Source organism: Schistocerca nitens, chromosome 4 (genome assembly GCF_023898315.1).
Source record: "Schistocerca nitens isolate TAMUIC-IGC-003100 chromosome 4, iqSchNite1.1, whole genome shotgun sequence".
NCBI lineage: Eukaryota > Metazoa > Arthropoda > Insecta > Orthoptera > Acrididae > Schistocerca > Schistocerca nitens.
This window is the reverse complement of record NC_064617.1, coordinates 354575418-354591534: the sequence shown is the minus strand read 5'-3', so window position 1 is coordinate 354591534 and position 16117 is coordinate 354575418. Positions and strand designations below refer to the sequence as shown.

At 43.3% G+C, this 16117-nt stretch overlaps 1 protein-coding gene across 1 annotated transcript in view; it reads left to right on the top strand.

Annotated features, from left to right (window-relative positions):
• LOC126252307 (heparan sulfate 2-O-sulfotransferase pipe) overlaps nucleotides 1-16117 on the top strand; it is a 293570-nt gene that overhangs the window by 264072 nt on the left and 13381 nt on the right. Inside the window, exon 8 of the mRNA XM_049953189.1 lies at nucleotides 3329-3483. Within this exon, the coding sequence (XP_049809146.1) occupies nucleotides 3329-3483 (155 nt within the window). The remainder of the gene's footprint in view (nucleotides 1-3328; nucleotides 3484-16117) is intronic.

Sequence of the window (16117 nt, the reverse complement as noted above, 5' to 3'; positions counted from 1 at the left end):
AGTCTTTTCCATCCTTGGGAGACCTGATCTGCTGCTGCCCCTGTATCAATACGTCCGCTCTTCCTTTCATTTCTATACACTTCCTTTCCTTTTCCAGCGTAATTTCAGTCGCCTTAGTCTTGCAGATCATTAACTAAAACCTGAAATCTACCCTTCCTTCATACTCTAACAAGCCCTACTCATGAAGGCTCCAGCTCTCTCTTTCCTTGTCCTCTTCCATCCCAGTCATATTCTTATGCCTTAATCCCGTCTACCAGTTTTTTCCGACACACACGAACCACATCCTTTTTCCTATAACATCTTCTCCCTTATTTCCCACATCACTATCCCCACCCAAAGCTACCAGGAGCATCTATCACACCATCCTCTCTATGAAAATATACTACATCACACCAATATAATCGCGACAAAAACATCTGTTTTAATCTCTTAAATTATTTTGTATTAAGTTTTAAGATTGTTTTATCAAACTGTTGAAACGTGACAATATGGACGCCGAAAGCATTCCTCCAGTAGGAGGGGCATAAATAACAATTAAATAATTTTAAAATATTACTAACCCTTTACCTACCGTCGTGCCTCAAGAGGTCCGTCCGTTATGTTTAATACCTTCTGTATTAGTAACTATATATTTTATTTTAATGAAAATTTTTGACTTTTCCTAATTTTCAAGTTACTTATAATTTTGGGAAAAAATTATAAAAATTTACCTAGGGCTTTGTGCTAAAGTGTTGGTGACGTTTCCTCCCGTACGGCCCTCGCAGGCCCGTGCGACTAGAAAAAATTTTTCAACAACCCCATGTGTCTCTGCGCAGCGTCTTTTACGTCATTTGCCTCTGTTGACTCGTGCTGTTATTCTTTCAGTATTCAATAGTCTTTCTTGTGATAAGCACATGTTTATTCCGGTACATTATTTCATAAAGGTTGTCTGTTCTCAAACTGAAAAATGTTACGGAGAAGAGGACTATCAGATGAGAAGGTAAGGGAATTGTTGGAGAAGTCTTCTGATTCTGAAAACCCAGCTAGTGAACGTGAATCTTCCAGTGATGATGATAATGAGGTAGAACTACCCGAAGATGATGATCGTGAAGAACCCCTTAACGATGAACAATTTAGCGGAAATTCTGTTGAGTGTGACTTATTGTTTTCACGCAATGGGAATGAAATATGGGCTACAGCTCCTCAAGCTGGAATTTCTGATAGGTGGAACAAAAAGTGTGTACTGAAAGAAGACCACGGACCTACAAGCTATTCGATTAGGAACTGTAACCATGAAGAATGTTTTGTCTGGTTCTTTCGTGTACCCCTCATTGAGAAGGTGAGTATGTGGACCAATAGGGAAGATCGAATCGTTTACGAGGACTGGCTTGATGTAGATATTCATGAAACGGAAAAGTTTCTTGGTTTTCTGATCCTGACTGGAGTTTACAAGTCAAGAAATGAAAATATCAGTAGCTTTGGAGTGTTGAGAATGGCAGACTACTGTTCAATGAAATTATGTCTCGCAATTGCTTCCATGCTATTCTGAGGGTGTTTGACAATGCAGCTGCTCGACGTGAACATAGGTCAAGTGATAAGTCTGAAACAATGAGAGAAGTTTTTGAGATGTGGGAAATTACCCTTAGGGATGCGTACATTCCAGGGCCGTGCATGACCGTGGATGAACAGTTGGTGACGTTTCGAGGTCGCTGTCCATTCGGCAGTACATCCCATTAAAACTTGGCAGATACGGAATAAAGTTCTGGGCAATTTGTGACAGTGCGACAAGCTACTGCTGGAAGATAAAAGTGTGTTTGGGAAAGCAGGAAGAAACCAGAGCCATGCGACTTGGAGAGAATGTTGCGAAAACCTTGGTGACTGTATTTGAAAAGTCTGGATATAATATCACCTGTGATAATTTTTTTACATCTCTGGATTTAGCTCATCATTTGTGTTAAAAAGATCCGACACTAGTCGGCACTATCCGAGGAAACAAGGGTGAACTTCCTGCCCACTTTATTACACCTAAAGACCATGAAGTATACCCTATATTACTTGGTTTTCAACCCGATGTGATGATAGTCTCTTATGTTCCTAAGGTTCCTAAGAAAAAAAAGTCATCACGGAGCGCCCAACGGTGTCATCATCACAAGTAAAAAAGCCTGAGGTTATAACAACATTCGGTGTCACAAAGGGGGGCACTGACATCATCAACCAGAAGACGCGATGCTACAGTGTGAAGGGAAAAACAAGGCGCTGCCCATTGGTGTTTTTCTTCAACATGATCGATGCAAGTGTAATGAATGCATACTTAATTTGGATGATGGTGGTTACCAATAAAAAAATGAGCCGTCGAACTTTCCTCATCAATTTTGGAAAGCAACTAGCAAGGGTAAAGAAATCAATGAATTCATTACTAGCAGCTGGCCCAGGAAAGGCAGCGAAACCATCAGCTAATAAAAGGAGAAGATGCGCATGCTGTGTAGAGAAGGAAGACAGGAAAAGTCAAATTACATGTTCTAAGTGCACCAAACCTGAATGCTCGGAACATTCTGCTGTTGTCTGTAAGTCCTGCGCAAATTTGCAATAAGAATAAAAGAGAATAAAAGCCATCAGTGATAGTATAAAAATTGTGTTTTTTTTTAAATGTAAATTTTGAATAAATAAAATCAAACAGTGGAAAATACAGGATGGAATATAACAATATCATGAAAAGGAAAGTTGCTATTCACCATATAGCGGAGATGCTGAGTCGCAGATAGGCACAACAAAAAGACTGTCACAAATAAAGTTTTCGACCAGTAAGGCCTTCGTCAAATACACACACACACACACACACACACACACACACACAAACGCAAACGCAACTCAGACACACGTGACTGCAGTCTTAGGCAGCTGAAGCCGCTGATGGCTGAGACTGCAGTCATGTGTGTGTGTGAGAGTTGCGTTTGTGTGTGTGTGTGTGTGTGTGTGTGTGTGTGTTAGCCTTACTGGCCGAGAGCTTTATTGCTGACAATCTTTTTGTTGTGCCTATCTGCGACTCAGCGTCTCCGCTATATGGTAACAACTTTCCTTTTCATAATATTGTTCAATAAATATAATTATTTTAAAAGTCTTATACCTAAAAAGTAATTTACATCATAAGTGGTCGAAACAATGTCAATTTATGTCAGTATACCAGCACGGGTCTGAGAGGCGCGACTAGTAGGCAACGCTATACAGATTTTGTGGTAAGCAGGGCTGAAACGACCTTGCCTCTCACGACGGGATAAACGCTAGGAAAGAGCTGTTTACAATACTGCTGCGGCGCCTGGCAGGCCGTTAACTGCGGTGTGTGTGTGCGCAGGCCGTTCAACACGGTGGGCGCCCTGCAGCTGGCGAAGCGCGCAGTGGAGCGCCACTACGCCGTCGTGGGCGTGCTCGAGGAGCTCAACACGACGCTGGCCGTGCTCGAGCACTACGTGCCGCGCTTCTTCCGCGGCGCCGCCGACGTCTACTGGGGTAAGCGCGCACACTTTATCTGCTTACTCCGCCATGCGGAGGTTACTTTGCACCATTCCCTTCTCTAATCTATTCGCAAAGGGTGTGAGGGAAAAATCATTGTCTGTATGCTTTCGTGTTATTGTTGTTATCTTCAGTCCGCAGACTGCTTTGTTGTATCACTCCGGGCTAAACATTGTACAATCACGACGGTAGTAATTTTTTGTTTATCATCTCGAAAACATCGAGCTGTGACCATGAACCTTTGTTTTTGTCTTTCACATCGACCCGTTAATGCGATACATTTTTCCCAACGATGGATCACGTGTTGCAAACTCTGCTTATGGAAATCTGCACTTCCAGCTGTTCGGGGAAAGTTCCACCTCGAAAATCACCTCGCCGTCATTCTGGAAGTGTCTGCCACGCAATGGTTTCTTCATCCGAGGAAAAGGGTGGAAGTTACCGAGTACCATGTCAGGAAAATACGGGAATGCGACAAATTTCGAAATTCTAAAGAAGTGGTAGCAGCAATATTTTCACTCATCCGTACATCACTTTTGCAAGGATCCTGGATATGTCTTGGTATTACAATTTAAGAACAACGAAAATAACGTAACACGAGTACTTATCGATAGAGTTTAAGGATGGGATAGATGGTCGGCCGTGGCCTTATTGTAGGAACCATACCGGCATGTAGAGAAATCACGGAAAACTTAACCTCCTTACCATAAAGTGGTAACGCATCCTATACGTCTCGTCTGTTTTCATTTGCACTGAAAACAGCGTTAGTGTGTGTTATGTTTATAAACCAAATGAACCTGATTTATAAGAAGAAAACTGTTTTTTCATCTAAGTGTCGTCTACGACACGGTCATGTGACATGTGTCCTGACATTCCACTTTGTTGTCGGGAGGCTAAATCAGGATGGCCGGATGACAATTGGAAGCTCCAACCTACCGGATACAAGGCCAGTCTCAAAACTGTGCTACATCATTCAGTTTATGCCAAGTATACAATACTGTTTTCTAAACAAGTTATTTTAATAATGTAACAGACTAGTGCTACACTGTTCATTCAGTTCTCACTCTAAGTCATTGCACACGCGCTGCTTCATGACGCAACACTACACACACTATTAGCTGACGGCAGGGCCGCAGCAACGAAGTTTCGTTTCCACTGTGCGTGCCGCAGCTAGCCATTTGCTAGCCTGAAAAATTGAGTCACCATCCGTCCATAATGAGTGAGATGCTGATGCCTTTGTGACTACGTTTCTCCGGAAAAAAAAGGAAGAAACAGTGTGACAGTATTATGTGTTTTATTGGCATTATTAGTTTTGTGTGTTAAATTTTTTAACACAACCTGCTCAGTTTTATCTAAACGTAATCTTTCACTCTACAGAATATAATGCTTACCAGCTTCTTTTTAAGTGGCTTGTTTTACACTATTGGCCATTAAAATTACTACACCAAGAAGAAATGCAGATGATAAACGGGTATTTATTGGGCAAATATATTACACTTGAACTGACATCTGATTACATTTTCACGCAATTTGGGTGCATAGATCCTGAGAAATCAGTACCTAGAACAACCTCCTCTGGCCATAATAACGGCCTTGATACGCCTGGCCATTTAGTCAAACAGAGCTTGGATGGCGTATACAGGTACAGCTGCCCATGCAGCTTCAACACTATATCACAGTTCATCAAGAGAAGTGACTGGAGTATTGTGACGAGCCAGTTGCTCGGTCACCATTGACCCAACGTTTTCAATTGGTGAGAGATCTGGAGAATGTGCTGGCCAGGGCAGCAGTCGAACACTTTCTGTATCCAGAAAGGCCCGTACAGGACCTGCAACATGCGGTCGTGCATTATCCTGCTCAAAGGTAGGGTTTCGCAGGGATGGAATAAAGGGTAGAGCCACGGGTCGTAATACATCTAAAATGTAACGTCCACTGTTCAAAGTGCCGTCAATGCGAACAAGAGGTGACAGACGTGTAACCAATGGCACCCCATACTATCACGCCGGGTGGTACGCCAGTATGGCGATGACGAATACACGCTTCCAATGTGCGTCCACTGCGATGTCGCCAAACACGGATGCGACCATCATGATGCTGTAAATAGAACCTGGATTCATTCCAAAAAATTACGTTTTGTCATTCGTGCGCCCAGGTTCGTCGTTGAGTACACCATCGCAGGCCCTCTTGTCTGTGATGCAGCGTCAAGGGTAAACGCAGCCATGGTCTCAGAGCTGATAGTCCATGCTGCTGCAAACGTCGTCGAACTGTTCGTGCAGATGGTTGTTGTCTTGCAAACGTCCCCATCTGTTGACTCAGGGATCGAGACGTGGCTGCACGAGCCGTTACAGCCATGCGGATAAGATGCCTGTCAACTTGACTGCTAGTGATAAGAGGCCGTTGGGATCCAGCACGGCGTTCCATATTACCCTCCTGAACCCACCCATTCCATATTCTGCTAACAGTCATTGGATCTCGACCAACGCGAGCAGCAATGTCGCGATGCGATAAACCGCAATCGTGATAGGATACAATCCGTCCTTTATCAAAGTCGGAAACGTGATGGTATGAATTTCTCCTCCTTACACGAGGCATCACAACAATGTTTCACCAGGCAACGCCGCGCAACTGCTGTTTGTGTATGAGAAATCGGTTGGAAACGTTCCTCATGTCAGCACGTGGTAGGTGTCGCCACCGGCGTCAACCTTGTGTGAATGCTCTGAAAAGCTAATCATTTGCGTATCACAGCATCTTCTTCCTGTCGGCTAAATATTCGGGTCTGCAGCACGTCATCTTCGTGGTGTAGCAATTTTAATGGCCAATAGTGTAGTAACGTCTTTAACAGAAACAGAGTGTATGACTGTCTTGTGCAGAACGAGCTGGACCGTTGTCGTAGATCAAAAGCACACCTTCAGACAGCTTCTCGCTATTTTGCGTCTTGACAGCCTCCAGTAACCTCGATAGGAGATTTTAGTAGCATGTGCGCGTGACAGATTTCTCCTTTCGAGCGTAATCAGTCCAGAAAACACTCAGCATTATCTTGTCCGATGACGGTTGGCTCTTCGCCCTTTTTCAACGGTGGTAACCCCACTCTTTTCAACTGGTTGTTTTGCTCCCTTGTCTCGGAGTCACAGTAACGGTACTCGTCCAAGGAGATTAGGCGGTTAAGGAAGGTATTTGGCCCGCATCTCGTGGTCGTGCGGTAGCGTTCTCGCTTCCCACGCCCTGGTTCCCGGGTTCGATTCCCGGCGGGGTCAGGGATTTTCTCTGCCTCGTGATGGCTGGGTGTTGTGTGCTGTCCTTAGGTTAGTTAGGTTTAAGTAGTTCTAAGTTCTAGGGGACTGATGACCATAGATGTTAAGTCCCATAGTGCTCAGAGCCATTTTTGAAGGTATTTGGATTGGCCTGACACAGCTGCAAAAATTCTGCTTTGCAAGAAAACGAAAACTGATCTGTGACTTTTTCCACAACTGCCTCTATTATAACACGCCGGGCTTCGAAAATCTGTGCCTCTTCTTCTCTCATGATTCCCAATTCTTCACAAATGGTGTGCTAACATCGTTCTTCGTCATTCAGACTTATCTGACCAGGAAAAGTCTGCGCTATCTGACAACTGTGCCATATGAGGGTATATTGTTGCAGTCCAGTCACACTAGCCTGCATGGATAAATGCGGTATTGTTACCTTTGTCAATGTACTGCGATATTTTCTTTTGGCTCCTCGGACGGCATGCTACGGTACTGAGATTTCAGTGTGTACCTGCACTGCAGGCACATACCCCCAAATAAACAAAAAAGTTGATTACGTAGCTTTATTTTTTCGATACGATGATTAAAAATTTATGACTGCCCCTCCCGTCTTCATATTCGCTCGATCTTGTCTACTGTAGTCAAGCCTTGATTTCGTTCTACAATTTTAACCCTCACCCCCTTCCCAAAATGAACAATTCCTTGATGCCTCATGATGTGACCTGCCAATCTAATCCTTCTCTTAGTATATTTTTGCCATAAATTTCCTTCCTCTTCCATTCGATTCACTATCTCTTCATTATTTATTCGATTTCCTCATCTAATCTTCAGCATTTTTCTATAGCACCGCTTTTGAAAAGCTTGTATTGTCTTCCTAAAATACGAGGTCCAGTATAAATCCCCGGATCACACATGACATAAAAGAGTTTAACTAAATGCGAAGACAAATTATAAAAATACTGGAAATGAAGCAGAAAAAGTCAATACAAACACCTTAAACTTAGACTGGTGGGAAATGCAAATTGGCAACGCAGGCATGGGTACTGGAGAAATGCTAAACTGTAAAGTATGAATGTCTATAGAAAGGATGTAAATTTGAAGACGACCTTATGGCAATGCAGGAGGAAATAGTTGAGGCTGAGATAAGAGGTATGATGCTGTGGGAAGAATTTAGCTGCCTATTTACTCCAGTCATAAAAAGTAGGCGGTAACAAACATTCAAAGACCTTAATTTTTGACGACAGTAATAGACGAGGCTCTCGAATTCTTTCTGTAGGCCTAGTTGGTAGTCAGCATTGCGTTAAGTATTTGTAATTGACTTTTGATCGTGTCTTTAGCTTTCATAACTGTTTTTATAAAGTACATCATCTTAAATTTTTAAGCTCTGTGATCGTTCCTTTCTTTACAATAGTTTCACATGTTCCACCAAGTCATGGCTTGAATTTTATTTTATCAAGGATTGCTTAGGAACCGTAAATGTCTTTGAAAATGACTCGAAAGTCAATGACCACCGTAAGGAGGCAACAGATATCAGACTTCCGGAATGAGGGCAGCATACCGTTGAGAATGAAGTTCATAAGGATAATTATAACTGCGGCTAGTAATTGCATCCTGCTGTGCACTGTGGGAATTTCAACGAATTAACCCTGTGCTATCGCAGTTAATTAAAATAATGCTGCAAACAAGACTGCAACCGTTGCGGAAAACCAAGCAGTCTGAAAATTTTTAACCTTGTCTATTATCTGAAGAGGAATTGACTTGACTTCTTCATTACTTCCACTTCATTTAAGCACCAGTTGGGAATTATGCCGTAAGTTCAATAGGAACATCGTTTTCACATCAAACCAAAGTGTTTTGCTGATGACTTTTTTTATAATTTTCTTATTCATTTTGGAACTGACTGATAAATTTGTGACCACGAACGTAACACAGCAAAACAATTGCAACATCAAACCTCACTTTTTCAGACAGGTTCGTCATTTTCCAGCAGTTTATTGGATTCAGCATTCTCGGCAGGTGGTATGGTCTCGAAACAGACAGTCCTTCAAAATGTTTCAAATGGCTCTGAGCACTGTGGGACTTAACATCTGAGATCATCAGTCCCCTAGAACTTAGAACTTCTTAAACCTAACTAACCTAAGGACATCACACACATCCATGCCAGAGCAGGATTGGAACCTGCGACCATAGCGGTCGCGCGGTTCCAGACTGAAGCGCCTAGAACCGCTCGGCCACATCGGCCGGCCAACAGATCTTACAAGTGTTGAATGTGAAAGAGATAGTCCTGAGCGGACTAGCCTCTATGTGGCCCATTAGTATCATATTTGAGTGTCGCACCAGAAAACGATAGAGACCATATGGACATTTTATCGACACAATGATGGCTTGCGTTCTGATGCAACTAACAAGGAGATGTAGCCTATTGTGCGTCAAGCATTTCGATAAAATTTCACACAAAAGTCCATCAGAGGGAAACTAGCCCTGTTCCTGGTTTTAGCTCAACAATTCAGTTTTGTAGAAAATCTGTGTATCAGCTAAAATGACTGTACCCTCTAGCTAAGCAGATCCCGTGGGGTAAAGGTGAATGTGTCTTGCCCCGGATATGCGGATTCAGATTCAACTCTCTACATGAAATATTTTTTTTTTAACAAAAGAATTAACATTTCAGTATCATAGATAGTTTTATTCATTTGATGTGGAAGAACTAATGCGAGTCATTCATTTGCTTTGTTGCTGCTTTCACGACAAGTTCCAGCCGAGCCATTTCGAAATGCAAAGCGTGCAGGTTTAATTAGTTCATGGTACGATGCAGTTTTTGTTTATTGTGATTCACAACTTCAGATTCGTGTAACCAGTATATAATGATTCCGTGAACTCAATATTAACTGCTAATCGAATAAAAGTTTGTCAGTTTCTTCCGTATGAAATGAATTAATCTACTTAAGATATTTAAATGCCGGTTCCTTGTGATAAACAGTACAAAAATCGTCAAAATTGACTTGAATGTAACCACACCATTGGCCCACTTGAACTGATCGCCAAGTGTTTATTTGGGAAATGTAGATTTTTCTGCGTAGATTTTCTCAAGAACGTCGAAGAGTTGAACGAAAAGCAGGAATAGGTGCACTTTCTTTTAATCAAAACGATTATCAGTGCGACATTTCGTCCAAATCTGACACGTTTGGCGAAATCCTCTTTTAAGATACCAGTATGACTATCTGAGACAATGATTCCCGCTCGTGTACCTCTTCTGAACTGTAAAATGTACTACAATATTGGGAAATTTCAGTTTTTCAATGGGAATTACTGAATTGCTCTGATGGCCAGCAGATCTTTAATTGCGACATTGTCATCATCATTCAGGAAAGAGATGTTTCCCTTTACTACGTGCTTCTCACAATGCAGACGGAATAGCCCCAATGTAAACGGAATAGCCGACATCCAATTCATAGGAAGGATGATACAGGGTGTTTCAAAAATGACCGGTATATTTGAAACGGCAATAAAAACTAAACGAGCAGCGATAGAAATACACCGTTTGTTGCAATATGCTTGGGACAACAGTACATTTTCAGGCAGACAAACTTACGAAATTACAGTAGTTACAATTTTCAACAACAGATGGCGCTGCGGTCTGGGAAACTCTATAGTACGATATTTTCCACATATCCACCATGCGTAGCAATAATATGGCGTAGTCTCTGAATTAAATTACCCGAAACCTTTGACAACGTGTCTGGCGGAATGGCTTCACATGCAGATGAGATGTACTGCTTCAGCTGTTCAATTGTTTCTGGATTCTGGCGGTACACCTGGTCTTTCAAGTGTCCCCACAGAAAGAAGTCACAGGGGTTCATGTCTGGCGAATAGGGAGGCCAATCCACGCCGCCTCCTGTATGTTTCGGATAGCCCAAAGCAATCACACGATCATCGAAATATTCATTCAGGAAATTAAAGACGTCGGCCGTGCGATGTGGCCGGGCACCATCTTGCATAAACCACGAGGTGTTCGCAGTGTCGTCTAAGGCAGTTTGTACCGCCACAAATTCACGAAGAATGTCCAGATAGCGTGATGCAGTAATCGTTTCGGATCTGAAAAATGGGCCAATGATTCCTTTGGAAGACATGGCGGCCCAGACCAGTACTTTTTGAGGATGCAGGGACGATGGGACTGCAACATGGGGCTTTTCGGTTCCCCATATGCGCCAGTTCTGTTTATTGACGAAGCCGTCCAGGTACAAATAAGCTTCGTCAGTAAACCAAATGCTGCCCACATGCATATCGCCATCATCAATCCTGTGCACTATATCGTTAGCGAATGTCTCTCGTGCAGCAATGGTAGCGGCGCTGAGGGGTTGCCGCGTTTGAATTTTGTATGGATAGAGGTGTAAACTCTGACGCATGAGACGATACGTGGACGTTGGCGTCATTTGGACCGCAGCTGCAACACGGCGAACGGAAACCCGATGCCGCTGTTGGATCACCTGCTGCACTAGCTGCGCGTTGCCCTCTGTGGTTGCCGTACGCGGTCGCCCTACCTTTCCAGCACGTTCATCCGTCACGTTCCCAGTCCGTTGAAATTTTTCAGACAGATCCTTTATTGTATCGCTTTCCGGTCCTTTGGTTACATTAAACCTCCGTTGAAAACTTCGTCTTGTTGCAACAACACTGTGTTCTAGGCGGTGGAATTCCAACACCAGAAAAATCCTCTGTTCTAAGGAATAAACCATGTTGTCTACAGCACACTTGCACGTTGTGAACAGCACACGCTTACAGCAGAAAGACGACGTACAGAATGGCGCACCCACAGACTGCGTTGTCTTCTATATCTTTCACATCACTTGCAGCGCCACCTGTTGTTGAAAATTGTAACTACTGTAATTTCGAAAGTTTGTCCGCCTGAAAATGTACTGTTGTCCCAAGCATATTGCAACAAACGGCGTATTTCTATCGCTGCTCGTTTAGTTTTTATTGCCGTTTCAAATATACCGGTCATTTTTGAAACACCCTGTACCATCGTGGATGCACCACCTCGCACCGTATTGTAATCGTGATCGCACACACGAAAGTTCCAGCAAGTGCCTATATATTACACAGATCGACTGGAAACAAAAACATGTATGCCGCACGATCTTACACTCCTCTCAAGTTGAGGTCTGTCTTGTTAGTAAGGTCTGTATAAGGACTATAATCGCGTCCCAGTTCTTAACACTACCACATGGTATGGTCACAGAGAGTTTGCTGAAATGTCAGTCATACGTTGTCTTCAGTCGGATTATACGACTCTTTCGAATCACCTCTACGGCTTCTATCTGCCATTGTGCACCATACATCTACGTGACCACTCTGCAATTCAAGCTTATAAGTGTTTGGCAGAGGATTCATAGAACCACATTCGGACTGTTGCTTAATTTCGAGCGATCGTTGCATTCATCAACCGCAGATGTATTACCGTTGTGATGTTATCAACGATTCCAATAGGTAAAGCGTTGCCACTCCTGACACACTTATTCAGTGATCCCTATCAACTCTATTGAACAGCTGTTTCGAAAATAGCTAACAGATTTCGAAATCCACAAAAAATTATTTCATAACATACACCTAATAGAGATGCTAGGAAAACTGTCGCTTATTTTCAAATCTTATTGGCCAAATACGTATTTTAAACTGTTACAACACGATAAAGTGGTGCATTTCTTGAAAACTTACATACAGTATTTTAAACTTTAACAACACGATAAAGTGAAACATTTCTTGAAAACTTACATGTAGGTATGCTACGTGATTAAACATCGCCACACATATGAGGAAGTATTATAGCGTCAAATGGAACCGTCTACTGTACAGAGATGTCCAGAGGTATAACTCACTTCCTGAGTAATTTCATCGTTTTTATAGGCACAGATTTCGTTACAAGTGATTGTAGTCAGCGTGGCACTTCTTTAATCAAAAACATTCCCTTTAATACAGTTATTCTGTAACACACAGCGTAAGCAATGTGATATGGGTGAATGGCGGCGACGGTCCAGGTTGTGAACAGAAACTGCTGTGTCATTTTCGACAATTGGCTCTCAGGTAAGACCGCCACGCCACGAAAAGCGGTACATTCTTGTTACGAAAGATAGCCCCAGAACATGGCTTCTTTCAGAAGACTAGATGAGTCATTGTACATACTACTGCACCTATTTCCCAATCAACTTTCTATCAATGACTGCACGTTGTGGTGTTTCTTTTTTTTTCCGATGACTAGCATTAAAAAATTTCTACGAAAGGTTAAAAAATATCACGATGTGTCCTATGTGCGGGCATTTGGGCATGCAAAACGGATAAGTCAGTTTGATCTGCCAAAAAGGTTATGGTCAGATTATATAGGACGCAAAAGCGATTTTTCTTACCGATTACCTTCGAAAGGCTATGCTCAGTTAGGTGGGATACGACTGGATAGGCGACAGGATTTTCATACTTTCCGTTTTCTTCAGCTTTTGCTTAATCTCTGGTGTCTTCATTTCGTCTCCTCGCAAGTCGCGTATCCATTACTACAATAAAAGATCTGATACTTACACTATGCACAACACTAAATCTCTCTCCATCTCCTTCTCCATTTCATCTGACTCTGGAAGAGACTAAACTAGCTTGCTTCTTACGCTAAACCAAGCTGCTTTCAAAGGGAGATTAAAGCTTTACCTGTTATCTTCGACGTAGCCTCTTTCTCGACTAGCTATCCAACTGCGAACCAATACTTCTGCCACTTTGTTTATTCTACGCGTGCTTTAGTCATTCACACCCGTTTCCGTTTTCTGTCTCCTTTACTAACATTGCCCTATTAGTTCTCGCTCTTCTCCAGAGCAACAAATATCTTTTCCAGATTTGATTCCTTCTTAACTGCTGTCAAACATTTCTATTAGATGTCATTACTCTTTTTCGAAAAACAAATGTTATGAGAAGATTACTTAACACAGTGTTAAATAGACTGACTTTACTAAAATACCATCCTTTCATTCGTCTAAACCTACATCAGACTCCGCAAACCACGTAACGGTGTGCGGCAGAGGTTACTTCCGGTACCACTAACTGATCACCCTTCCATCTTCCAATCGCCGCTGTATTAGCTCTAATTTCTAGAATTTTCTCGTCGTTATCTTGGTCGTGAGATGTATGTAGAAGGAAGTAATATGTTGCTCGACTCTGCGAAAAGTCTTCTCGCGAAATTTCAATAGTAAACCTCTCTGTGATGCACAACGCCTCTCTTGTAATGTCTGCCACTGGAGTTTGTTGAGCACCTCTGTAACGCTCTCGCACCGACTAAGAGATCCAGGGACGAAACACACCTCCTCTCTTATGTCAGTCCTACCTGGTAAGGATCCCATATTGATGAACAGGGTTCAAGAATCGGTCGAACCAGCGACTTACAAGTAGCTGCCTTCGTGAATGAGTTGCATTTCATTCAGATTCCTACTGTGAAATTGCCTGCCATCTGCTTTTTCTACTATTGATTTATGTAGTCATTCTACTCAAGGTCGCTCTGGATAATTACTCTTAGATATTTTGCGGTAGATACTGTTTTCAGCAGCTCGTCATCAATACTGCAGTTGATGTTCTATTTACACACATCAAAAAAAGTTTTGCATCATCCCGGTTCCCAGATTGGTTCAAATGGCTCTGAGCACTATGGGACTTAACAGTTGAGGTCATCAATGTCCTCCGGTTCCCAGAACTCCTGAAGATAGACGTTGACTGTGGATACTGTATCCCAGACACAGTCCTTTTGAGATGTCACTAAACCCGCCCTAAGATGTAAACAACCATGCATCAGCAGCGCCTCTTAGCTGGAGGGGATCTGACAGCCGATCAGTTCCAGTCATTCCACCAGTAAGGATGTACGGTTAGTGCTGTCTGTAGTTCAACCATGCCTAGACGGTTAATACCGCGGTTCGATCGCGTCCGCATTGTTACTTTATGCCAGGAAAGCCTCTCAACAAGGGAAGTGTCCAGGCGTCTCGGAGTGAACCAAAGCGATGTTGTTCGGACATGGAGGAGATACAGAGAGACAGGAACTGTCGATGATATGACTCGCTCAGGCCGTCCCAGGGCTACTACTGCAGTGGATGACCGCTACCTACGGATTATGGCTCGAAGGAACCCTAACAGCAACGCCACCATGTTGAATAATGCTTTTCGTGTAGCCACAGGACGTTGTGGTATGCCTCAAACTGTGCGCAATAGACTGCATGATGCGCAACTTTACTCCCGACGTCCATGGCGAGCTCCATCTTTGCAACCACGACACCGTGCAGCGCGGTACAGATGGGCACAACAACATGCCGAATGGACCGCTCAGGATTGGCATCTCGTTCTCTTCACCGATGCATGTCGCATATGCCTTCAACCAGACAATCATCGGAGATGGGTTTGAAGGCAACCCGGTCAGGCTGAACGCCTTAGACACACTGTCCACCGAGTGCAGCAAGGTGGAGGTTCCCTTCTGTTTTGGGGTGGCATTACATGGGGCCGACGCACGCCGCTGGTGGTCATGGAAGGCGCCGTAACAGCTGTACGATCCGTGAATGCCATCCTCCGACCGATAGTGGAACCATATCGGTAGCATATTGGCGAGGCATTCGTCTTCATGCACGACAATTCGCGCCCCCCATCGCACACATCTTGTGAATGACTTCCTTCAGGATAACGACATCGCTCGACTAGAGTGACCAGCATGTTCTCCAGACATGAACCCTATCGAACATGCCTGGGATAGATTGAAAAGGGCTGTTTATGGACGACGTGACCCACCAACCACTTTGAGGGATCTACGCCGACTCGCCGTTGAGGAGTGGGGCATTCTGGACCAACAGTGCCTTGATGAACATGGGAATAGTATGCCACGACGAATACAGGCATGCATCAGTGCAAGAGGATACCCAGTAGCACGTCCTCCTGCACGTGCTATTGGGTATTGGTGGTACCGGAGTGTACAGCAATACCTGTGTGTACAGCAATCTGGACCACCACCTCTGAAGGTCTCGCTGTAATGTGATGAAACATGCAATGTGTGGTTTTCATGGGCAATAAAAAGGGCGGAAATGATGTTTAAGTCGATCTCTGTCCCAATTTTCTGTACAGGTTCCTGAACTGTCGGAACCGAAATGATGCAAAACTTTTTTTGATGTGTGTATTTACGTTCAGGGTCAACTGCCAAAACCTACATCATATATCAATCCTCTGCAGGCCATTCGGCAAATCGATACTGTCTCCTGGCATTGCTGTTTGCCTATGGACAACCACATCATCTGGAAACAGTACTTAAAGAGATTCAGACGCATTCTACTAGATTATTTATATACACTGTAAACAGTAACGATCCTATGACACTTCCTTGGGCTACTCCGGGA